The sequence below is a fragment of the Hipposideros armiger genome, unplaced genomic scaffold (assembly GCF_001890085.2).
Source record: "Hipposideros armiger isolate ML-2016 unplaced genomic scaffold, ASM189008v1 scaffold_116, whole genome shotgun sequence".
NCBI classification, from domain to species: domain Eukaryota; kingdom Metazoa; phylum Chordata; class Mammalia; order Chiroptera; family Hipposideridae; genus Hipposideros; species Hipposideros armiger.
Genome location: NW_017731466.1, coordinates 2,753,093 through 2,778,252, shown reverse-complemented (window position 1 = coordinate 2,778,252; position 25,160 = coordinate 2,753,093). Strand labels below are relative to the sequence as shown.

Here is a 25,160-nt window from a genome sequence, read left to right as displayed (position 1 = left end):
CTTGACAACTTGAAAGTCTTCTCGAATTTACAATATCCCACAATCAAATATTAAGGATAAAAAAAGTACTAAGACTTCTTCTGGTCTCTGCTTAAATGCCACCTTATTAGAAAGGCCTTCCCTGACCACACATATACAAGCAGGACCCAGTCGCCACTGCCTGTCTTTTTTTTTTTTTTAATTGCTTTATTTTTCTCCACAGCTTTTATCACTAAAGGACAATGCTATCTACTTATTTGTTCATTATCCCTCTTGGCCTACCACCTCATGAGGGCTTGGACTTTTTTTTTATTGAGTCTCTACTCTCCTAGGTTTAAAACGAGGTCTAGCACAAAACAGGCCCCAAATAAATAGATGTTGAAGAAATGAATGAACCAATATCATATTTTTTTATCATAGTTTGGAAAGACCAAATCACACCTACTAGAGCTACTTGCAACGTAAACTAAAGATTCAGCATATAGTGGTAAAGAAAATCAGAACTGAAAGACCACACAGAGATCAGCCAGCCAAATCCGGTCACTTCACACAGAAAATGAGGTCGAGAGGTTAAGTGACTTGAGTAAATCATAAGCTCCTGTTTTGACGGGAATAATGAAATGGCTTACTCCAGTGTCCCAATTTCTTGTACAAATATGGTAATTATGAAATTTGATAATACCATTTGAATCTCAGTGAGGTGGGCCTTGTAAATAAGTTGAATAAAATGGCTGTCATATGGACGGTGTAGAGGCCTGACCACTGCACTGTACATCTGAAGCTGCCATTGAATAATATTATATGTCAACTATAATTTAATATATATATAGTCATGGGATGTGGAGTATAGTGTGGGAATGGAGTCAATGGAATTGTAATAGATATGTATGATATCAGGAGTGGGGGAGTGACGGATTGGGGGAGGGAGGTTGTCACTTTGTGAGGGGTGAAAAGGATAACTATTGCATTGTTTTGTACACCTGAAACTAATAATAAACAAACAAACAAACAAAAAAACGGCTGTGAGATCAGGCCCCTAGCCCAGATATATCAGTCTCACTGCCTGTCATCAACGCTATGACTTTATTCCTTTGGATGTAGAGAGATTTTTTTTTTAAATACGCTTCACTTTGTGTCAGCAAACACTTTAGCTAGTTGAGAGCAACACTGATAGCCAAGCTAAGTGCCAGGAGGGGGTGGGGATGGAGACGCTGAGCTTTGACATATGGGAGATTCAGCTTCAAATCCCAGCTCCAGGATTTCAGCAGTTGCTTGATCTTGGGAAAATTACTTCTCTAAGTGTCCAATTAGCTCAGTCTCTGACTAGAAGTCTCTAGTAGTGATTAGTACTATTCTTTGTAATTTTTCCCAGGACAAACCTGGAAGCCCTAGTCTGAGACCAATAGAGCTAAAAGAAAAAGAAAACACTGGACCCTCCCAAGGGGTCTAGATTCAAAGGTCTTCAAGGATCGGGACCATATGTTAAGTTTTTGTGGTCTGAAGGCCCTAGCTCAGAGGTGAGCACCATGCAGGCACCAGTCACTACTGCAGGAGCCAAAATGGACCACGTGCATCCACAGCAGAGGCCTCTCAGCACAGCTGTGGGGAGGGAAGGAACCCACAGCAATCAATTGTTCAGCAGTCTCGGGCCTGAAAACGGAGTTAGGGCTGGATCAAGGAGGTGCACGTGCACCAGTCTATCAGCGGTACTAAAAGAGCCCTGTAATGTGAGAGGGAGAAAGCTATTTTTATCAGGCCTAGATTTGTCCGAAAACCCCTTTGAATGAGCGCCAGATTTTTAGCCTGCCTCTGGTCTCTCAATCCAGCTCTGCCTATGGGACCTGAATTTTATATCTCAGGAGCCCCTTCTCACTAACTCCCGCTCATTGACTGCAAATCACCACCTCACCATAGCCTCTGGGGCCACTCTTCTGAACTTTGGAGAGGCTGCCTACCTGGGGCTCCCCATGGTCCCTATAGACAGCTAGACATTAGTTGATATGATTTTGCTACTTGTAACAGCTAATGACCAGACTAGCTGAACTTATTTGATATTTCCCTATTTTAGGGTATTTCAATTAAAACTTTGTAGTATTTACTACATATGATATAGATGTGTAGATGACCACAGTTGGTGCATTTCATCAAATACCTCTCTACATTTGTTCCTCCCATCCTTTATGCCTCAAATACCTTTTCTTACCTAATGAAATATTTATCATCCTTCAAGGCTCAGTTCAAGCACCTCCTTCTGTATGAAGCCTGCCAGGATCCTCCACGCCATCAATAGTCAATCATTCCTCCACTGCATTCTCTACCCCATTATTAGTATCTGTCCCAGAGGGAAATCACAGGCGTGAAAGCTTTGAGAATTTTGCAGTGGGCACTCAATATAATATATATATAATATAACATAATATATAATATAGTAAATTTAACTTAATTTAATTTAACTTAATTTAATTCTAAAGGATATCCATGGCTAATGATTTCTTTCCCTAAAGAAAACAACAATAGGGAGAGGTTGGTAAAGGGTACAAACTTTCAGTTATAAGATGAATAAGGTCTAAGGATCTAATATATAACATGGTGGCTGTGGTTGATAAGACTGTATTGCATAATTTATTAAGAGAGTAGAACTTAAATGTTCTCAGACAAAACCGTAAATACATGAGGTGATGGGTATGTTAAGTAACTCGGTGGGGGAGGCGGAGGGAAATCCTTCCACAATATATATCAACTCATCACATTGCACACTTTGAATATCTTACAATTTTATCTGTTAGTTATATCTCAATAAAGCTGGGCTAAAATATTTATTCATATTAATAGCAAGGAGATGCATTTAAAAAAAATTAATGAGCTAGAAAAGGCAAATGGAAAATCAGTGCTATTTCATCTAATTATTTTGTTTTAACGAAAGTTCACTCTCAGCATGTAGACTGAGAAATCTTTTGGAGCACTACCTTTTGGCAAAGACCAAATGCTTCTCTGTACTTAAAAAAATTGTTATCAAGCATCTACACATAAAATTGCACATAGAATATATCCACAAGTTTAATCTTCAAAGCCTTTATAGCAGCTGAAAAGTAAAATTTTAAATGAAAAAGAAATATTATCAAGTAAAATATCCTGAGACTTTATGGTTTTGCCTCAATTATGAACCTGTTGCCAAGAAGTAGGTGAGATTAATATTGGTATATTCGGTATATCAGGTTAAGTACAGCCAAATAGATATGAACCAACTATGACATTATTTGTAAGCCTTGCTTTAAACTACATTACTTTAAAACCTAAACTGCAAAAAATAATTATAAAAGCAATACATGCTCAGTGTGGAAATACTGAGAACCTGACTCATTTTACCCTCTTTGTCTTTCCTACTCTTTGCAGGTGGAAGAGTCACTGGGAAACCAAAGCGTCCATGAGGAGTTAGTAGAGGCCAGCAGAGGGCATGGGGCTGTGGCAGACCAGGAGTGAGTGATACACCGTGAGTGACTGACACTAGCTTGATTGTGCAGGGGACACCACATGAGGCAGCAGATGTGCTGCTAGGTTTCTGAGTTTTATCTTACAAAGGCAGTTCCAAGCTTTATTCTCCCAATCTTCTTTATAAAAATAATGACCTTCCAATGAATGCCATCTGATTTCTAGCAACATATCTTTTAATGGTATGTCATTTCATCAGTGATTCTCTCAACAAATCTGAATCAATTAGCTTCATTTCCTTTTTATATCTTACACTGTTATCCAAATTATTATTCCTATGATCATTCATTTAGTCACGCATTAATTATAGACTTCTTATCTACCTATGAAAATCTTGATCAGAAGTCTTCAGTGACTCCTAAAGTTTAAGCATACTAACACAAAAGACCCTGTCTTCATGATATGGCCTCTACCCAGCTCTGCAAACTCATCTTCAGTCACTCTTATACGTGAATGGGGCTCCTATCACAAAGACGGTCTTGTGGTTCTGTGTTCTTTCTAGCTTCTGGGCTTTGTAAATGCTGTTCCTCAGTCGACATCTTTCCCCTACCCTGGGCTGGCTGTCCAACTCCTTGTGACCTTCACGATTCTGTGCAAGTATTGCTCTTCCCTGTCTTTCTTGACATATCTGAGTAGAATTAAGTTATTGCTTTTCTCTGCTGCCATGGTATTTTGTCCACGCTTCTATTACAGTATTTATGTTAAATATGATTTAGAAATCTTATTTCTGCAAGAGCAGGGGTTCATACACTCTCAGAGCATCCATAGGCAAAACTTTACATAGGTTCATTTTCTTCTGGAGGGAAGGTTCAGAGCTCGTATCAGACTCTCAAAGGAGTTCATATTTACTCTCTTAAAACCAAATTAAGAACTACTGCACTCTAGATTATGAGCCCCTGGGAAAAAGAGATTGGGTTCTATTATTCTTTGCACCTCTACTGTTAGGTGCCTAAGTTGAATTACCATTTCAGTTATTATTTAAAGGTAGATGTGTATACTATTAGATATGTAGTAAATTCAACCTCCTCTATTCATTAGTGTTTTTAAGTAGACAGAAAGTGTGATACAATGAAAAGTACACTGGATAAAAGGAAAAATATGGAAGGATTTATGCCAAACTACTAACAGTGGTTTTGCTTGGAAAGAGGGATGGGAGCAGGGTTGGATGGACTTTCAAAGTGTACTTATGCTCTTCTGTCTTGATCACGCTTGTTTGTTTGTTTTTTTAATTTTGAAACTTAAAAATAATGTTTTAAACTATGGAACTGTTTTCTTAAGTACATGAGACACCTAGCTTCAAATCCCAGCTCTATTACTTATTTACTTTTGTCTGGGAACCTTACTTAACCTTTATAAACCTAATTTCTTCATCTGTAAAATGAGGGTAATACTTACCTGTCCCACATACCTGTTATGTCACAAGGCCTAGCAAAAGTGGGGACTTGGTAAATATTAGTTGAATATAAATTTTGTTGTTCCTAAGGATTTTTTTGCAATTCCCAAAGACACCCAAATTAGAACCAATTAAAACATAATTTATGGCCTGGCCGAGTGGCTCAGTTGGTTAAGAGCTGGCTTGGGACGCCAGAGGGCCCCGGTTCGGATCCCACATATGAGGGCCAGTGACACTGCCCTCCACAGCTAAGATGCTGAACAACAGCTCAACCTGGAGCTGGGCTGCTGTGAGTCGCCGGCGATGGCGATGGCTAGGCTGCAGTCCCTGTGGCAGTGGGTTGCCATGGGCTACCGTATGTAGCCAGCAACCAGCGTGAGCGGCCAGCAGCCGCCGTGAGCGGCCGTCCAGAGGCCGGCGACTGATCTACCTCGCCCGGGAAGAGCGCAATGATGGTGCCAACTTGGGACAGTGAAGCAACGTCCTCCACAACTAGACTGAAGAGCAAAACGACAGCAACTTGGCTGTTCCCCTTCCTCCAAGTCCCCAGCGCTGTTCCCGTCCCCCAATTCCCCAATAAAAAAATCTAAAAAAAAAGAAAAAAAAAGAGTTGGCTGAAGAGCACGAGCTCTGAGCAACAGGGCCGCCAGTTCGATTCCCACGTGGGCCAGTGACCCTGCGCCTGAGCTGAGCTGTCACTGAGCTGCCAACAGGTGGCCAAATGGATCAGCTGGTGTAACAGCAAGATTGCCTGTTCTTTGGTGGGCTACGGCCACCCGCAACTAAGGCTGAACTCAACACCTTGAGCTTAGAGGCCACGAGCTGCCGACAGGAAGCCAGATGGCGACTGGTGCCCTCCACAACGAAGACTGAAGAACAACAACTTGGCTGGTCCCCTTCCCCAATTCCCCAACACTATTCCCCTCCCCCAATTCCCCAATAAAATCTTTAAAACAAAACAAAACATAGTTTATTATTGCCTCAAGACTGTGAGTAAGCATTTATATAAACAGTAAAACTCTGATGTAATGTGGCTTGTTTATAAGGTGGCTATTAGCTCTGACTAATTAATAACAGAATCTCCGTATGTTCATTTGTTTTAAAACAAAGAAGGGTTACAAAATTTTTCAAAGCAATTTATAATACTTGCACTTCAAGAATAAAGAACGAGTACTGATTTAAACTAAGTACAAGTGCACTGGTTTAAACTAAGCTCTCAGTTTATCTGTGTTCTTACTAGAAACAAGTTCTTTGCAATTTTCACTCACCTCATGGCCTGTCTTCACCAGTAGATGTCACACCATGTTTTGTGAAGTCTTCCTGATGTGTCTAGAGGCTCTATTAAAAAAAAATAAAATGCCATTGATAATGATAGTTACCTTGTAATTTAAGCCATCTTTTTTCCTATAATTTTATAACTAAAAGTTTGTGTTATATATACAACTGATTGTTGTTAAAATTTTTTAATAGCTCAAAAACCTGTAAAGTAAAAAGTAAAGGTTCTTGTTTCTTTGATTCTTTTAATTTTTTAAGTCACTTGGTGTTGAGTAGGCACAACCACCCCAGTTTTGGTATCGTTGGAGTAACTAATAAAAATAAATTTCTATGTATTTAAAAACACAGCCGGCAAACTCTGGCATGGCTTATGGGGCTTTGCTGAATCAGAAGAGTTCAGAGCAGTTCATCTGACCCTAAAATAATGAATGCTACACATCTGGAGATTTTCCTAAGTATCCCACATTAAATGAAATCACCTACTTCAAGTGACAAATGAAACAGATTTGTAATAGGTTTTTCAGTAGGGGCTAATTGAGGTGATCTACAGTCAAAATTAAGTACAAATCCATTTGGAGAATACTCTATGATTTATCTGTTTTTTTGTGAGCAGTACAGCAAGTTCCAGGCCAGCTAAATGTTTTATTTTTTTTTCATTATCTGAAGCCTCTTGGGCAGTGTGGCCATGTCATTGAATTATTTTTTTAATTTATACTCATTGGAATATATTTAGCTATCAGTATATATTAGAACTCATGAGTTCACTCTGATATCTCCTCAAATTTCAATCCAACACTTCCAGTTCCAATGCAAAATTCTATCTTTCCCTCTTAGTTTGGGCTCCGGTGTTCTGATCTGTGTAATTGGCATAGTAATAATAATAACAATGACCTCACAGTACAGATGTGAGGATTAAGGAAGATGAAGGCTGGGAGCCACGGGCTAGGATGTGGGCAATAGGGGAACCACAGGCTTACTAAGTCATCTTTGTCATTGTATCAAGGTCCCTGTCCTTTAGCTTAAGCAAATTGGTGTTTATTTCCAGCTTGGCTTGCTCTGTTTCCTCTTAACTTGACAGATAAGTTTTCTTAAGAGGTTCCATTTTATGCCTAATGCTGTTTTTTTGTCCTGAAGGAATATAAGAGACAATGTAAGGCCTAATACTGGCTCTGTCAGTCATTCCTAATTGCCACTCAGTATCCTTTCACCCCTTTTTCTTTAGTAACCCAGTTAAAAAACTACATTCCCTGTTCTCCTTCATAGCTAGGTTCTCCCCATGAGATATAAGTAGGAAGAGTATGAGTGATCTCTGGGAGGTCCCTTGAAAGACAAAACACATCTTTCTCTTCCCATTTCTCCTTCCTGCTAGCCTAGCACCAGTGAGGTAGGTGGAGTCCTAGCGACCTCTTTGGACCAAGACGTGATACACTGAGGATGGTAGAAGAGCAAGATAGTAGGAACCTACATCCTTCACACAAGGACCTGCTCCAACAGTTCTGGACTGCCTTCCTCCAGGCTTTTTTTTTTTAATTTAAGGGAGAAATAAATTTCTAGCTTGTTTAAGCCACTATTATATTGGTTTTTCCACCATATACAGGTGAACCCAACCTTACTGATCTGCTGGCCTGCTAGGAAGTTGTCTAGAACCAAGAACCATTTTATTTATTTTTATTTTTATTTTTTTAAATTGGGGAATTGGGGGGATGGGAACAGCACTGGGGAATTGGGGGAAGGGTAACAGACAAGTTGCTGTCCTTTTGTTCTTCAGTCTAGTTGTGGAGGACGTTGCTTCACTGGCCCAAGTTAGCACCATCATTGTGCTCTTTCCAGGTGAGGCAGATCAGTCGCCGGCCTCTGGACGGCCGCTCCCAGTGGCTGCTGGCCACTCACGCTGGCTGCTGGCTACATACGGTAGCCCATGGCAACCCACTGCAGCAGGGGCTGCAGCCTACGCTGTCTCCAGTGACTCACGGCAGCCCAGCTCCAGGTCGAGCTGTTGTTCAGCATCTTAGCTGTAGAGGGCAGTGTCACTGGCCCTCGTATGTAGGACTCGAACCAGGGTCCTCTGGCGTCCCAAGCCCGCTCTTAACCATCGGGCCACTTGGCCGGCCCACCAAGAACCATTTTAAATTCTTGAACCTTTCCTTTCCTTTGAGCCTATGTGTATGTTCTCCTTATTAACAACACATTCTCCACTCTTCAGCAGCCTCTAGTGTGTCACTCTAGTCCTTGTTTTTACCCTTTCTTCTTTGCATCATTCATATTTTGGATATTATACACTCATGTGAGCTCTTCAGGTAGGAATTTGAGCTCCCAGAGTGGGAAACGGGGCCACTCTATTGGGGAAGAAAAAAGGAAGTTTGGCTAACATTAAGTTTTTGGCTTTCTTTGTGGATTACAGGAAAAATAGTCACTTCAACAAGCATTTATTAAGCACATCCCATGTGAAAGGCATTGTGTCAGGTGCTGGGAGAAATATAAAGATGACATTGTTCAAGGAGCTTACAATCTGGTAGGAAAGATGAGACACACAAATAAGTACAGCCTGTGATTCAGTGAGAAAAGTGTAAAATGCCTAAAGCTTTCCGAAGAAAAAAAAGATGAGTTCCACTTGTGGGGTTTGAGAATGTTGCATCCTCAAGATAGGATTTGAGCTGGGCCTTGAACAACATGTAGAAATGGGAAAACAGGATCAGCAAAGGAACAGAGATAGAAAGTTACAAGGTACAGGTGGATTTAGCGATCTAGGAGCATTGAGGGTAGGGTAGGAGGTGAGGCAGACAGGTAGATTGGGGTCAGATACAGGGCTGTGAATATCTTCTTAGGAACCTGCTCTGCAATGGAAAGAATAAGGAGTCACAGGAGGTTTTTAAGCGAGTACCAGACCACGTGTCTTCATCAGGAAGATGCCTCTTGCAGCACCGTAGGGGAAAGATCAGCCGCAGAGAGTCCTGTGAGTAACACCTTTACTAATCCAAGTAAAAGGGAATAAGGACCTGAATTACAGAAGTGACTTAGAAAGGAAAGGAAGGCACCGAGAAAAGCAACATTTCAAAGGTTACTGCGTGAGTTCCATGTATGCTTTGCCAGGAAAAAGAGTTGGATTGTAATTCTCAGATTCAGAAGTAAAGAATATATCCATGAAAGAATTTAAAAAATTATTCTACCCTTACTTGAACTGGGAAACTAAAAGGAGGCTGAATAGGCTGTAACAATGAACTTATTGGTTCTATAATTTTAACAGAGCCTTAACTTTTATTTTCCCCAGATGTCAATTGGGAGTGCATGGAATAACTGCTAGCAGATGGGGAAAGAGTATTGAAAAGTATCTCAGTAAAGAAATGCAGCCATCCCTTTTTTCCCATTGTTCAGCCTCTGCCCAGGTGTTAGGGTAAATAGTGTGTGTGGGGGGTACCTTACACCTGAGTATCTTACACCTGAGTACCTTACACAGTAAGATTCTTCCGCTTGTCCCCAATTATCTCTTTACCCCACCCCTTTATGTGCCATCTCTACCCACCCCTCCCATCCACACTCTCCATGAGCAATCCAGTGATAATTTAAGAGAAGGAGGAGGATTTCTAGAGAGCATAAGAATGTTCTAATATTTGTCTCTTTGTTCCTCCCTAAAACCATGCCAGCATAGCCTGAGGAAAAATGGTAAGAGCAGGCATAGACATATATAAAGGCATTATATTCTCAAATTATATTCTCAAAAAGAAAAAAAAAATCCTAAACAGCTACTTTCTCATTCTCGGGATAAATTCTAGAGATTTCCTCAAATAGACAAAATTGAACATCTGATCAGCTGCTGCTTTCTCTTATTTTTCTGATTATTTAGAAAAACTTAAGTGGATGTTAATACTTAACTAACTTCTCTTTCCTCAATAAGGGCAGGACAAAATAATCATGAACCTACCAATCAGAGGTGTGTTCTGTGCAATATTTAGCAATTTATGGTTTAATGCATGCTATTTGGGGCACTGAAAGCACCTTACAAATAAAGTAATGAGGATTTTTTCTTCCATGATTTCCCAAGGTGATAATTCCTGGCACTCTTGAAAGTAGAAATGATTAATCAAGCCATTGGGGACAAGCAGCAGTAATGTGATTGTCAAAATTACGGTATTATTTAAACTGTGTTTCGCTCTCATGTAAATTGCGTGTGTGTGTGTGTGTGTGTGTGTGTGTGTGTGTGTGTATTAAGAGGTGGTCAGTGGGAGAATCAGCATCTTCAATATTGTCCTTGAGAGAAAATTAGCAAGAATTATTAAAGATTCTATTTTATAAAATTCCTAAAACTAAGAAAAATATTTAGCAACTCATACACCAGTCCTAAAACTCAAACTCAAAGATTCCTAACCAGGAGTCCATATATTGGGATTCACCCATGTGTAAATCTCCTGAAATTATAGGGAAATTTTTGTATGGTTTTATAGTTTTTTGCAGAGAGGATGGGCTGGTTTCCAAAGATTCTTAAAGTGATCCTTGACCCCACAAATGGTTAAGAAATACTGCCATTAAAGAAAAAAGAAGGAAGGGAGGGAGAAATTTGTACAAGGCTCTTATCTGTTAACCTTTATTTTTGTATTAAAAGTTATCAGTAGTATGATCATCTTCCTTTCAAAAGCCTCTGAAGTTGCAAACTGGTTTAGATTGCATTTTCAGAGCCCATGGTATTAACTAGAATGTAGATTTTAATTAAATTCATAGAAACTGCTTTTAATAAACGTGTCAAAAAGTTACTTCCCTAGTATAACTTTCTGATCATTTATATTAAATCCTTCAGAAGTGCCTACAATGAAATGGTTATACCATTTGCATCAATATAATTTTGTATTGAGAGGTGCTATTAAAAAAGACAAGGGTAATAAAAAATAAATTTCCAGATTTTCAGAATAATATTGTTTCAGTACATAAAACCCATGTGATTCCAATACTAATTATAATGGAATCCTATTTCATTTAAAAATAGAAAGCTTTCAAGTGAAACCCAATTCATTTCATCATGCTCCCAAAACCCTGCAAAGGGTTTAGAATTAAGATTCACTAATGTCCCTATGTTATTAATCAGCACACATTTTTCTGTATTTAGAGTGAACTCTGTCCCTTTTCTGTGTTACAGAAGGCATAAGTCAATGTCCCTTCATTCCTATCTTTTTCATTCTTTATGCTGAATCCTAAAGAAGTATATATATGTTAGATTTACAAAAATCAAGAATTCTGTCATCCTTTCTTTAAGATTGCTCTCAAAATTTAACTCAGCTTCAGTTAAATATGGAAATATGCAAAACTCTTCAGTCCCCAAACATTTCATTAATTGACAACCTAACAAAGGCAGCTTATGACATAATTTTAAAACTAAGCACGAAAATGAATGTTTTACAAATTGTTACAACTTTAAATAAAACATTATTTCTTTAAATGGCTACCCTAATGTTAGCACATTTTGAATAAAAATTACTAATTAAAGATTGATGGGATTTCTTCTCTTATGAAAATATTTCCCCTCAATGCCTCTCAAAGCACATAAAAGCACACACTTACCCCATGGTGCTTGCCATAATTATATCATCCTCGGATCAAGGCTTATCTGGATTCTGAATTAACTTAAAGGTTATAAAAAGAAGCTATGGAGAGGGTTGACTTCTCCAGAAACGAGACTGTCATATGCTAAGTAGGTTTTTAAATGAGGAAAACTAGCGTCTCTTCTAATTATATAAGCTCCAGGTCAAATTCTAGCATCAACTAATCAAATAAGTGTACTTCATTTAGTTTCAAGGAGTAAAAGAAAGAAACTGTTTAAGAGGGATGACTTTGGTATCTTAGAAAACTGGAAATGAGCATTGTAAAGCTATTTATCAATAAAAAGTTAAAGATTTTAAAAGCAAAGTATGCATCTTGCTACTTTAAATAATTTGAAGAAAAAGATTGGGGAAATTTTAGTTTGTAATAAAGGAGATATTTTTCTGTATTTTTCAGAAATTTTGAATTTGCATTATATGTCCTGGCCCTGGAAACATCCTCTCACCTTACCTTAACTTGTCCAGTATTTATCTCCTTATAAATTTCAGTACAATATTTAATTCTAAAGCCATACCAGTTAATCCTAAGCAACAAATCCAAAAGTGTCTAATTTTTAAAATAACTTATAAATAGGGTGTTTTGAAATTAAATACAAAGCTATTATTATGAGAAACAAAAATACCATTCCAATTTTAATATTTTAAAATGCATTTCAACAGATTTATAGTACAACAAAACATAGAAATATTTTTGGCAATGATATATTAAGAAATAAAATTTAGTAAGATTTTTGAATAAATCTGATAGAGAAGTTGTCTATTACATAAACCATTTTTTATCAGTTTTAGGAAAACAGTTTCAGCAAAAACACTCACGTCTTTATTGTCATTTTTAATATGTAGCTGTCATGTAGTATTCTGGTAATTTTAAAATTATTTTATATGGAAGGTAAAGAAGCTGTCTAACCATATTATTAATATATATGAGGACACAAAGGTCTATCTAGTCTTTAGAAAATTGAAATATAATCCACTTATCATATGTAAATTTGCCCTTTTACTGTGAACAATTCAGTGGTTTTTAGTATTCACAAGGTTATGTAACCATCACCACTAATTCTAGAACATTTCCGTCACCCCAAAAAGAAACCCCATGTCTCCCAATTCTCCCTCCTCTGGCAGCCACTAATCGACTGGACATTTCAGATGACAGCCATACAATATGTGGCCTTTTGTTAATGGATTCTTTCACTTAGTACAATGTTTTTAAGGTTCATTCATGTTGTAGTATGTATCAGTATTTCATCCCTTTTTATGGCCAAATCATATTCCATTGTATAGATATACAGTATTTGTTTATCCCCTCATCAGTTAATGGACATTTGGGTTGTTTCCAGTATTGGTTCCAGTACAGGTCAGTTCTCTTGGGTACATACCTAGGAATTGCTGGGTCATATGGTAACTATATGTCTAACTTTTTGAGAAACTGTTTTCCACAGAGGCTATACCATTACATTCCCACCAGAAGTGTTTGAGGTTTCCAATTTCTCCACATCCTTGCCAACCTTTGTTACTGTCTGTCTTTTTAAATATAGCCATCCTAGTGATTGTGAGTGGTATCTTACTGTGGGTTTCATTAGCATTTCTCTAAAGAATAATGATGTTGAGCATCTTTTTGTTTGCTTATTAGACATTTGAATATTTTCTTTGAAAAAATGTCTATTTAAATCTTTGACCCATTTTTAAATTGGGTTGTCTTTTTATTTATATACATTTACATATGCGTTCTTTATATATTCTGGAAACTAAACCTTTATCAGATATGTGATTTCAAAATATTTTCTCCCATTCTTTGGATTGTCTTTATTTTCTCGATAGTTCCCTTTAACACATAGATATACTTTTAAAGATGACAAAATTTAGGCATAGGATTGGAAATTGACTTTGTCAAGATTTGGATAGTTCTGTGTTTATTAAAATGAGCAAACTCCCAACTGAATCACATAATTTATTTTAAACTAATTATATGATGATGAAAATAAAGTTTAAAAAGGCATAGTGAATGGTAGTTTTATTGACAAAATTATAATACAGAGGTAGTGTATGAAGTTAATTCAGATGACAGATTTAATTGTTTTTCTTACAACTAACAGCTTCAATTGCCACATTAAAACTTCAGTGCAGAATATCTATCTACATGTGGAGCTTTAGTCTCAGGCCTGGAGCAGCAGTGAAATGAAAGTTACCACACCATTCTAGTCCTTGGATATCAGTATATTGTCCTTCACCTTCCACCCTGCAATAGTAAAAAAACAAGTTTGTTCATTAACCAAGACCAAGAATTTACAGCCCAGATATACGATTATCTAGTATGTGACATATTATAGACTATGTCTGAAGAATTGTATCTTTCCACTTTCAAACTTTGATTTAAAACCTGGAATTCTGCTTTCATATCCTACAAAAAAACTATTACTATTCTAAACAAACATTGTCATTATACAAATGTTGGTGTCCAGGATTTTAGGATCACATATGCTAAGATTACACAAAACCAAAATAATCAGTTTAAAAATGAAAAGTTTGTATTAGTACATTTATTTATTGACCATCAACTATGTTAGAGGTGCTGTGCTCTGTGGTGTTTCCTTGGACTCTTTGGAGTGGTAAAAATATACTTCATATAAATAAACAGAGATCTTTATTCCATAGATTAGATTTTTCTCCCTTTGTCAGTATTACTGGAAAAAACTTATGTGTTATTATTACAGATTTGAAGTCAATATAGGTGAACACTTTTCTGCCCTTCTCAAAATGTATTCACATCAACCGCTTCATAACAATTAAGGTTGTATTTTCAACTCTGGAAATAATAAAGGGGTATTTATAAATGAACATGAACCTCTGGATGACATGACATGGTATTTGGTGAAATTAAGCTTGTAAAGTGGGTATCTTTATACTATTTGAAAATTAACTAATTTTACTTACATTCTTAAAATTGGCCTAGTAAAAATATACACATATATCAGGTCAAATGAAATAAACAATTATGAAATTATCCCTAAGGCTGCTTTTTAACAATGTATCAAGATATTTCAAGTGAAATTAATTTTTGGCTTAAATTTTTTCAATAATTGCAACAAGTTTTCCATTTCCAAGCTGACTGCAAAAGGTTCTATAGGAATAGAGGAGTCAAGAGGAAAAGTCTGATAGATTATCACCATGAATGATATTTTCTTTTGGAGGCTCGTGATGGTCTTCACGTCTCATAACATTTTTTTCTAGGGCCGGCCGAGTGGCTCAGTTGATTAAGAGCTTGTTCGAGTGCGAGCTCTGAGCAACACGGTCACCGGTTTGATTCTCAGCCCGAGCTGAGCTGCCAACAGGTGGCAGGATGGCTCAGCTAAAAACAAAACAAAATATTTTTTTCTCCCCCCAAATAACCCAACATTTCTTACTAAATATATTATAAATATATTTTAACAAAATATATTACAAAAGAATATTTAGCATTAACTAAATGTAATATTTAAGCAAACATGCCTGAAATGAGTCTTTTTGAACTAGTGACTTTTTATTTTAAGCTTACCTATTTTCATTGAAATTTCCAGTGTACTTTGCCCCAGTTGGGAATGTATAAGTCCCCAGTCCATGAAACATATTGTCCTTAAAGTGCCCTTCATATACTGCTCCTGAAAAATGCTCAAGTCTTCCAAAACCATTCATCTGTTTGTAACAAAGGAAATGAGCTTAGTAAATAACCTTCAGTTTCCCTAAAACACGTAAAAAATGTACACATGTCTATCATCCACTTAGTGATTATTTAATCTATCATTGTATTACCCTTTATTTCCATAAAAAATAAGATAACATTTTAATCACTATCCTTCATTTGTATCTCTCAGTGAAGCTCTCCCCAAGTCATATGTTGCTGGGGCATCTGAACTTCGTGGTTTGAACACCATGATGATGATACTGGGGTCCTTGAGATACGTTGAGTATATAAAAAACCATAGAGGCTAACCAGTATAGCTAGCCCAGGAAACAATACAAAAGTTGTTGAGAACAAAAATTATATTCAGGCAGACCTGAGTACACATTCTTGTTTAATTACTTATTAGCTGGGCAGAAACCTGAGCCTGATTTACCTCACATGTAAAACTGGAGTATTAGTGGTACCTACTCATGAGGTTGTTGTGAGGATTAAAAGAGAAAATTATGTAATGAGTTTGGTTGGCTTTACTCAGTGAATAGGAGATTAGAAAGATAATGATGATGATTAGCTCTCTGCATGAATTTAATGTTACTCATATGTTCATATATGTTAAATATAATCATTTGGGTTTTTTTGTTGTATAGTCTAGGCATATGTTTTTGGTTAATGGCAAAATGCCTGGAATCATTTAACCAATAGGTTTACTTATCCACTGTCAGTATTCAAGCCAACAATAATACCTTGTCATCTTTCCAGCTTCCTGTGTAGACAATCCCATTAGGAGTGGTGTGGATACCTATTCCATTTCTCTCAAAGCTTCCAGAAGATGTTCTTGTACAATCACCATCTAAACAAGAGAGAAATACTGAAGATTATACATGGAACGCTGTTTGACTATATAATAAAGTATTTATATTCTGATCTAATCACAACTGCACCTATGGGTCTCTCTGGCTCCCTAGCACTGAAACCAATGGGACCAGAGATGGGGAGCTTAGAAGGTCTTGTAATCATTGAGACCCAAGGACCAGGAAGATTGACAGATCCCATAGGTTACCAAGCCATACTGCCTAGACTTAACATTAGAATTTAGATTTAAAATCTATTCATCTATTAATATTTCCATGTTATTTTATCTAATGGAGTTACTATCCCAATAGTAGTTTTATAAAATGTGACAGTCTCAGTTTTTTACTCTTAAGCTGTTTAACTGTGGTCTGTATAGAAAAAGTAATTGAAATGTATGCTTACCATACTTGTCTCCATTTGGAAATATAAAGTTTATCTTATACACTTCTGCAGCTGTTTTAAAAAGATTTAGGAAAAATCATATAAATGTAAATATTTTTATGTCATAAGACCTATAACAAGTGTGCTTTAAGAGCTAACCAAAAAGACTCACTTCATATGATCACAAGCATATCATGATTACTTGGCATTCCATTGTTTAGTGTAGGGTCCTGGGGAAATAAATAACTTTGTCTAGATGACCTATTTTTATGTAATTATTTATTATAACAAATTTATTAATATATAATTGACATACCACAAAACTTACCCTTTAAAAGTATACAATTCAATGGTTTTACCATATTCAGTTATGTAACTATCACCACAATCTAATTTTAGAATATTTTAATCATCTCAAAAAGAAATTATGTACCCATTAGCTGTTACTATCCATTCCCTAATATCCTCAAACCCCACCCCCACCCTCGCCCCCAGTCCCAGCCCCTAGCAACCACTAATCTACTTTCTGTTTCTATGGATTTGTGTATTCTGGGCATTTCATATATATGGAATCTTACAATATGTATGGACCTTTGTGAATGGCTTCTTTTGTTTAGGATAATGTTTTCAAGGTTCATCCATGTATCAGTACTTCATCTCTTTTTATTGCTGAATAATACATTGTCCACTGTACAGAAATTACACATTTTGTTTAGCCATTCATCAGTTGATGGACAGCTGGGTTGTTTCCAGTTTTGGCTGTTATAAATAATGATGCTATGGACATTCACGTATAAGTTTTTATATGGACATATGTTTTTATTTCTCTTGGGTAGCCTATATGATCTATCGCTTGTCTCAGGTAAGGTGGAGTGAGGAATCTCTGATTTGGCAGGAGGAAAAGAAAATAAAGCTAGTAAGTGAGGAGGGGGTTATACACAGAATGATATCAGAATGGAAACTAGGTAAAAAAACCTAGAAAACCAAGAACTTGGGAGAACCTATGCCTCAGAGCCCTGGGACAGTTAGTGGACTAAAACATTAGACACTAAAATTTTCCAATAGTGAATAAAACATATATGTTGAGAAGATAATAACTTCTAGGACTAGAATGTTACTCAAAGTGTGGCCTGTGCATCACAATCACCTGGGATGCTTGCAAGTTCCTAGGCTCTAGCCTATACTACTGAATCGGAATCTCTATGGATGAGGTAAGAGAACTGATATTTTAATTTAAACATTGAAGTGCCAGTTCAGAAAAACTAGAGGCTCATCCACTCTGAAGAAACAAAGTTAATAACACAATAGGTAGAAGGCTTTAAAATACTGTAACATCCTCAGAAAGAGAGAGTATAGTATCCTTGAGACAGGAATAGATGGTGATGAAAAACAATTAGTCTAGGAAGTGAATAATATACTTGGTGAAATAAAACTCCTTAGAAGGGCTAAATGGAAGAAGGGATACAGTTGAAAAGTAAAGTAGTGAACTGGAATACAAGGCAGAAAAATTTTCCCAGAAAGAGGCACAAAGAAAAACAGAGGTATCACCTGAGCAAAGCCTTTCTTAATAGCGGCCCCCACAACACTCTGCGCCTATCCCTACTATAGTGCTCGGGGCCCTATTCAGAGAACCCTATCATGATACCCAGTTCGTCTAGGTCAGGGATCACGGATTAGTCAGCTCTCTCTTTTCATCCTAGTGTCTAGGTCAGTGATTAGTACTTAACTAATAGAAATTGAATATGTAGTAAATGAATGGCACTTGGGAAACAATTGTTAAATACTTATTAAGCAGAGCATTCACTTGGTCACACAAGAAACCGAACTGTTTTCAACTGCTCTTAAATGGTTCCACACTGGGAACTTTTGGGATGTTAGAGCAAGAAGGAGCCTAAGAGATCGAGATCGAGATCGTCTGGTGCTAAAGAGGAAACTGAAACACGGGGAGGTTGGCACTTGCCTAAGGTGTCACCACAGCCAATCAAGGGCGGAATCAAAGCTAGAATCCCGGTCTCCTGATTCCCAGGCCAGGGGCCCGCGGCGCCCCCTCCCCATCCCCAGCGTAGATGCCCAGGAAATATGTCACTCGGGTACCGGAGTTCCCAGGGGCCAAGCTCTGGCGCGAACTCTACGCCCTTCCCCGCTCGGGGCGTTGGGAGGAGGACACTCACTTGACAGAGAGTTGCTAGAGACGTTCTCTTGGCTCTGAGATTCCTCCCGAGTGGCCAGCTCTGCGGCCCGGAGGGAACCAGGCGCTACCAGGGCGCAGAATGCGACTCGGTTGCTGGGGCGACCAGGCACCTTTCACCCGGAAGCGGATTTGGAGGGTCAATGCTGAGCCAATCAGAAGGCGCCAGTGTTGTGCAGCCGCAGCTGGGCCGCGGCAGAGCCACTCCAGGTGAGATCCGTGAGGGTGGTGACTCCGGTGGAACCTCTCACCCCTGGGCGCTCCCTCTTGACAGTCGCCCCGGGAAGCAGCGCTGCGAGCCGGTACGGCCCCCCTTTTCCGCGGACAAGGGGTGTGTGTTGGGTGTGCGTGGTCTGCGCGTCACCCTGGTTGTCTGTGCGGACCCTTGTCCCGCCTCCCTCTCTCGGAGCGGTCAGGGCCGGGGGAGCGTCCGGTTGGATGCTCAAACGGGGCTGGCGAGTCTGGACCAGAAGGATCCCAGACCCTGGGGCCGGGCCGGGCGGGGGTCAGCAGCTGAGGTTGTCCACGATCAGGCTGCAGGCAGGGGAGCTGAATTCAGGCTCGGAGTGGGGTAAAGCGTTGGATTGGAGGGGCTGAGATTTCGTTTCCTGTCTGTCGCCATGAGTGGCTTTTGAGAGAGGATTGGGAGTGATGTATTGCTGAAAGACAGGTACTAGGTTTGGGTATCTGCATGGAGCCGGGTCTGTGGGGTCAGTCAGAGATTTGCCTGGAAGGGGAGTGGTGTGTACCGGTGGTCAGTGCCCCGCTTGGTGATTCTGTTTTCTGGGAGCCAAACTTGAATGTGAAACAAAGGATGCTCTTCAAATCAAACTTAGGTCCCTGTGTCCACGATGAAAAAAGATAGTTGGAATCTCCCCAGGCTAAATGGAATAGAATAGTGGAATCTATCCATGTGGATTATATAAGCTAATTCCTATTCCCTGGGAAACATCCGAGGAGAGTCATATTGGATACAGCCAGCAAGTTTTCATCCGGCATTTGAGAGCAGATCTCGGATCAGGTTATAAAGGTAACATTTTCTGGGGTCACAAGCTTGCTGTGGCTTGGTCTGGTTGGCCAGCCACTCTTTTTAATTCAGAGCACAACACCTTCTTGATTTTTTCCAGATGTTTCTTACTACACAAACTTACCTGGGGTGGGTAGTTTTTGAGATGAAGCTCTAGTCTTTCTGTTTTGTATATCCTTTCCTTTTACCTAAATTTTAAAAATAATAGGTAATTATTAATGCACAACTTTACAGATTCAGTTCATTCCATTGTTTTGGTCTCCTGTTAAGCTTTTAATGACACTGTGTTTTTCATAAGAACTTGAGGTAGTTAGACTTCTTATGATGTTCTTATCTAAGAGGATCTGGAGTCAGGAAACTTGTAAAATTTGGATTGGAAAAAGTGTATTAATTATATTTTTTATTTTCCATATTTTATTGTTTTGACGCATTGGAAGCCTAGCTGGTCGGGAAGAAACTGCCCTTCCTAGTGAGAGCTAACAAACAACTGACCTGTGAACACACCTTTCATAGGCACACCAACCAATCTGGAGTCCATAGCACCAACCACCTCCTAATTTCCCCTGCCCTGAAATCAACCCAGGGCCAGGTACCAGGCAAGTCGAGATAACCCCCATGTCCCAACGCCTGCTGGAATTATTCAAACTAGTCAATCCAAGCTGTTTACCCTGCGCAGTGTTGCCTGTGGAAACCCCAGAGAGGCTGTCATATGCCTTCCTCCTGGCTCCTTTCTACCTCCTCATGGTGCTTCCCACTGTGGCCCCTCCTGGCCTGACATGCCTCTCCTTTCTAGGGGAACTGTGAGTAACGCTATAAACTTTTCTTTCAATAGCATTGAACTCTCTGTGTTGTCACTCAGGAACATTTATAAATTAAGACCCAGGCACAAATCTAAGAAGAGTGAGGTCAGCTTATGATTATCCTTCGAATTGAAGATACAAGGTGCACGTGCATGGTAGGGAGACGATACGGTGGAAAGAATTTCAGCTTTGGAGTCAAACAGATTGTTGCAAACCCTGTCTCCATCTGTTCCTGGTGTGACGATTGTACCTCCCAGTTCTTGTCTTCTTGAGGGAAAGAATTCAGTCAAGAGACAGAGTTTGTGCAAGCATTGGATAGTAAGAAGTTTATCAGCAAAGCAGATATACCAAAGATTATGGAGTGGGCTGTCCCAAGAAAGGGGAAAGCAGCTCTCCTTACATTGCTTAAGAGTTTTTATTTCTGTGGGTAGAATTGTACACCCCCGCCTCGCCAGTACCCCTCATTCTCCCAGCTGATGTGCCACGTACTCCCTTCCTGCTCCCAAGGTTGTCTGAGTTCATTACAATGCCCCTGAGAAGCAGGATGTACTTTCTTTTTTCATTTTTTTATTTTTAGGATGTTTTTCCCATCCCTCTCCAGCATTTTTCCTTCTTCTTGCTTTAGGGACAGGTGTGAGCCTGCTATCCTGCTGAGCTAGTTGTTTTGTGCCGCCTTTGTTTATATCTTGCAGAGCAGGATATCTGTGACCTAAGTAGGAGCAGCTGCAAGGGGCCTCCTAACTAGAGCTGGTTCCCTCCTTCTGCTCATTTCGAATTTTCTACCTACCCTATCACATCTACCTTTAAAATATATTCAGAATCTATGACCACTTTTCCACTCCCTGCTCCCACCCTAGTCCAACCCACTATAATTTTTTCTAGGCTGAGTAACTGTAGTGGTTTCCTAACTGGCTGCCTGGTTTCTCCTCACCTCTGCCTCCCCCCCTCCCCCACTCCCCCTCACACACAATCTTTTTATTCTTCACATAGCAGCTAGAGTAATTGTTTTAAAACATAAGTCAGTCATATCAAACTTTTGCCTCAGGTCTCATAGTGACTTTCTATTATACAGAAGGTCCTCGAATAATGTCGTTTAGTTCAACTTCATTTCATTATAATGTTGATGAGATGTTGTGGGAACTTAAACCTTGTTTATATCAGCCTTCAGTAAAATTGGTTTTATAACGTGTCATTTTGCTTAAAGTCGCAGAACCTATCGACAATGTTAAGTGAGGACTTACTGTATTTAGAATAAAAGTCAAAGTCCTCCCCAGGGCCTGTGTGGCCCTCTCTGAGCTCAATCCGTTTCCTCACTTCACTACAGACCCTCCAGAATATCTTGCTGTTCACCCAGCTTAATGCATCAAAGATGTTCTGGACTTGGCACCTTTGTTCCTGTTACTGCTTCTGCTTAGAATGCTCTTTTCACAAATACTTCCTGGCTCATTCTCTCAGTTTGTTCAGGTGTCTGCTCAAATATGATCTCAGAGAGGTCTTACCTGACCATTCTACCTAAAATAACAGCCTCGGGGTTTTTCTTTTTCTTCATAGCACTTAACTGATGTTATATATCTATTTATTTGTTTATTGTCTGTCTTACCCTCTAGAAGGTAAGCTTCATGAAGCAAGAATTTTGTCTTCTTTGCTGTTCTATCCCTAGGACCTGACACATAATAAGTGCTCAACAAATATTTGTGGGATGAATAAATAAATAAACAAATATCCATTCTCATATCAGTCATGTATGCAACCTTCAGTCATTCATTCCACAAGTATACATTGAATTCCTATTATAGGCCAGACACTGTGTTAGAGGTACAGTGTTAAAACAGACATAATTCTTGTCTTCAAAGAGTTTTCTGAGAGGAGGAAAAGGAGGGAGATAAACATAAAATAAACAATCAGTAATTATGTATAATTATGAAGGATTTTGAAGAAGTGACTACCAAGAGACCTACTTTAATTTCCACATATTTGTGAGTTTCCCAATTTTTTTCCTGCTTTTTTTTTTTTTTAAGATTTTTATTGGGGAATTGGGGAAAGGGGAACAGACAAGTTGCTGTCCTTTTGTGCTTCAGTCTAGTTGTGGAGGACGTCGCTTCACTGGCCCAAGTTGGTATTATCATTGCGCTCTTCCTGGGTGAGGCAGTCACTCGCCTGCCATTGGGCGGCCTCTCACGGTGGCTCATGAAAGCTCACACCCACTGCCGGCCAGCCTCACTGCAGCCTACGCCATCACCAGCAACTCACAGCAGCCCAGCTCCAGGTCGAGTTGTTGTTCACCATTTTAGCTGTAGAGGGCGCAACGTCACTGGCCCTCATGTGGGATCTGAACCAGGGCCCTGCTGCTCAGAGCTGGCATCCCAAGGCAACTCTTAACCAATGCGCGACTTGGCCGGCCCTTTTCCTGCTTTTGATTTCTAATTTTATTCCACTGTGGTTGCCAAACAGACTTTGTATTATTTCTCTTTTAATTTTTTGAGGTTTGTTTTATAGTCTAACATGATCTATACTGGAAATTTTTCCTTGTGCAAATGAAAACAAATGTTTGTTGTTGGGTAGAATGTTCTAAGATGTCTCTTAGGTCTAGTTGGTTTATACTGTGTTTCAAGTCTTCTATTCGTTGTTGACCTTCTACCTATTGGGTTGTCGGAAAAGTCATGACATATTTTTTCTGTTTTTCATTGCAAAAATGCATCATGACTTTTACAACAATCCAGTAGTTGTTCCTTTACTATTGGTGAAAGTAGAGTATTGAAGTCTCATATTGTTATTACTGAATTGTCGATTTCTCCCTTCATTTCTGTCAGTTATTGCTTCATGTATTTTGGTGCTCTGTTATTAGGTGCATATATGCTTATAATTGGTATATCTTCTTTCTTTATCTCTAGTGACATTTTTTGCTTTAAAGTCTGTTTTGTCTTACATTAGCATAACCCCTCTAGCTTTCTCCTGGTTGCTGTTTGCAGGATTTATCTTTTTCTATCCTTTTACTTTACTTTTCATTTATTTGTATCTTTGAATTTAAAGTGATAGGCAGCATATAGTTGGATCATGTTTTTTTAATTGAGGTATAATTGACATATAACATTGTAATAGTTTCAGATTGTGAAATGATCACCACAGTAAGTCTAGTTATCATCCATCACTATACATAGTTACAAAAAATTTTTTTCTTGTGATGAGGACTTTTAAGATTTACTTTCTTAGCACCTTTCATATATGCAATAGAGCATTATTAACTATAGTCACCATGGTGTGCATTATATCTCCATGACTTACTCATTTTATAACTAGAAGTTTGTACCTTTTTTTCCTTTCTTTTTTAAATTATTTAAAAATTTTTATTAGTTTCAGGTGTACAAAGCAACGTAATAGTTATACATTTAGACCCCTCATAAAGTGATAACCCACCCCCCAAGCTACTACCCCTCTGACATCTTATATAGCTGTTACAATACCATCGACTATCTTCCCTATGTTGTACTCCACATCCCGTGACTATATATAACTATATATTTAGTTATAGTTGACATTCAGTATTCTTCTACTTCAGCTTCAGGTGTATAGCGCAGTGGTCAGGCATCTACACAGTCTATGAAATGATCCCCGTGATAAGTCCAGCCCCATCTAGCACTTTACATGGTCTTTACAACGTTGTTGATTATATTCCCCACTCTGTATTAACTACCAATTTGTATTTCTTAATACCTTCACCTTTTTCACCCTGCCGGCAACCCCATTCCCATCTATCACCCTGATAAATCTAGTAACTATCTATTACAACATTATTGAGGGCCGGCCAAGTGGCACGTTGGTTAAGAGCTGGCTTGGGACGCCAGCTCTGAGCAGCAGGGCCCCGGTTCGGATCCCACATGAGGGCCAGTGACACTGCTCTCTACAGCTAGGATGGTGAAAAACAGCTTGACCTGGAGCTGGGCTGCCATGAAGTCACCAGCGACGGTGTAGGCTGCAGCGGGCTGCCATAAGCTACTGTGTGTGGCCAGCAGCCAGTGTGAGTGGCCGGCAGCCGGCATGAGCTGCCAAGAGCCACCGTGAGTGGCCATCTGGTGGCCGGCGACCGATCTGACTCATCTGGGAAGAGCACAATGGTAATACCAACATGGGCCAGTGAAGCAATGTCCTCCACAACTAGACTGAAGAACAAAAGGACAGCAACTTGTCTGTTCCCCTTACCCCGATTCCGCAGCGCTGTTCCCCTCCCTCAGTTCCCCAATAAATTTTTTTAAAAAAGAAAAAACATTATTGACTATAGTCCTTATTCTATACCCTACATCCCCATGACTACTCTGTAACAACCAATTTGTACTTCTTAATCCCTTCCCCTTTCACCCATCCTTAACCCCCCTCCCATCTTAAAGAAGTCCCTCTAAGAGCAGCAGTTCTCAACCTATGGATCGCAACCCCTTTGGGGGTTGAACGACCCTTTCACAGGGGTCGCCTAAGACCATCGGAAAACAAAAAGATATTTACATTACGATTCATAACAGTAGCAAAATTACAGTTATAGAGTAG

The 25,160-nt window shown here is 39.1% G+C and overlaps 3 protein-coding genes and 1 long non-coding RNA gene across 17 annotated transcripts in view; 2 read left to right on the top strand and 2 right to left on the bottom strand.

Moving 5' to 3' along the window:
- LOC109385474 (uncharacterized) overlaps positions 1–3,659 on the top strand; it is a 31,819-nt gene extending 28,160 nt beyond the window's left edge. Inside the window, exon 4 of the long non-coding RNA XR_002124633.1 lies at positions 3,373–3,659. This is a non-coding gene — a long non-coding RNA (uncharacterized LOC109385474). The remainder of the gene's footprint in view (positions 1–3,372) is intronic.
- ARHGEF33 (Rho guanine nucleotide exchange factor 33) overlaps positions 1–11,799 on the bottom strand; it is a 110,136-nt gene extending 98,337 nt beyond the window's left edge. For all 11 annotated transcript variants that reach the window (XM_019647804.1, XM_019647801.1, XM_019647802.1 and 8 more), the window contains exons 1-2: positions 11,684–11,799; positions 6,130–6,199 (exon numbers count right to left, since the gene is read on the bottom strand). The gene's annotated coding sequence lies outside the window, so the exon portion shown is untranslated. The remainder of the gene's footprint in view (positions 1–6,129; positions 6,200–11,683) is intronic.
- Positions 11,800–13,656: 1,857 nt separating this feature from the next.
- MORN2 (MORN repeat containing 2) lies at positions 13,657–18,909 on the bottom strand. 2 transcript variants are annotated; one of them, XM_019647832.1, is made up of 5 exons: positions 18,781–18,909; positions 16,631–16,681; positions 16,120–16,226; positions 15,254–15,390; positions 13,657–13,957 (listed from the first exon to the last, which is right to left on the bottom strand). In XM_019647832.1, exons 4-5 carry the CDS (start codon positions 15,388–15,390, stop codon positions 13,855–13,857), a joined length of 240 nt encoding a protein of 79 aa, XP_019503377.1. In that variant the 5' UTR covers positions 16,120–16,226; positions 16,631–16,681; positions 18,781–18,909; the 3' UTR covers positions 13,657–13,854. The 2 variants fall into 2 exon arrangements, with proteins under 2 accessions (XP_019503377.1, XP_019503376.1); XM_019647831.1 differs by lacking the exon at positions 16,631–16,681 and having other exon boundaries at positions 18,781–18,858.
- A 46-nt stretch (positions 18,910–18,955) lies between these two features.
- Positions 18,956–25,160, top strand: part of DHX57 (DExH-box helicase 57) — a 59,572-nt gene continuing 53,367 nt past the window's right edge. Inside the window, exon 1 of one of the 3 annotated variants that reach the window (XM_019647828.1) lies at positions 18,956–19,099. The gene's annotated coding sequence lies outside the window, so the exon portion shown is untranslated. Of the gene's footprint in view, positions 19,100–19,327; positions 19,828–25,160 lie in introns of those variants that run through there. The other 2 variants (XM_019647829.1, XM_019647830.1) reach the window with 2 other exon arrangements.

Coding starts and splice junctions, on each gene's coding strand:
- MORN2 (XM_019647832.1), bottom strand. CDS start 15,390: ATGAATGGTTTTGGAAGACTTGAGCATTTTTCAGGAGCAGTATATGAA. Junction 13,958..15,253: donor GGAAATTTCAATGAAAATAG/GTAAGCTTAAAA, acceptor TTACTATTGCAG/GGTGGAAGGTGAAGGACAAT.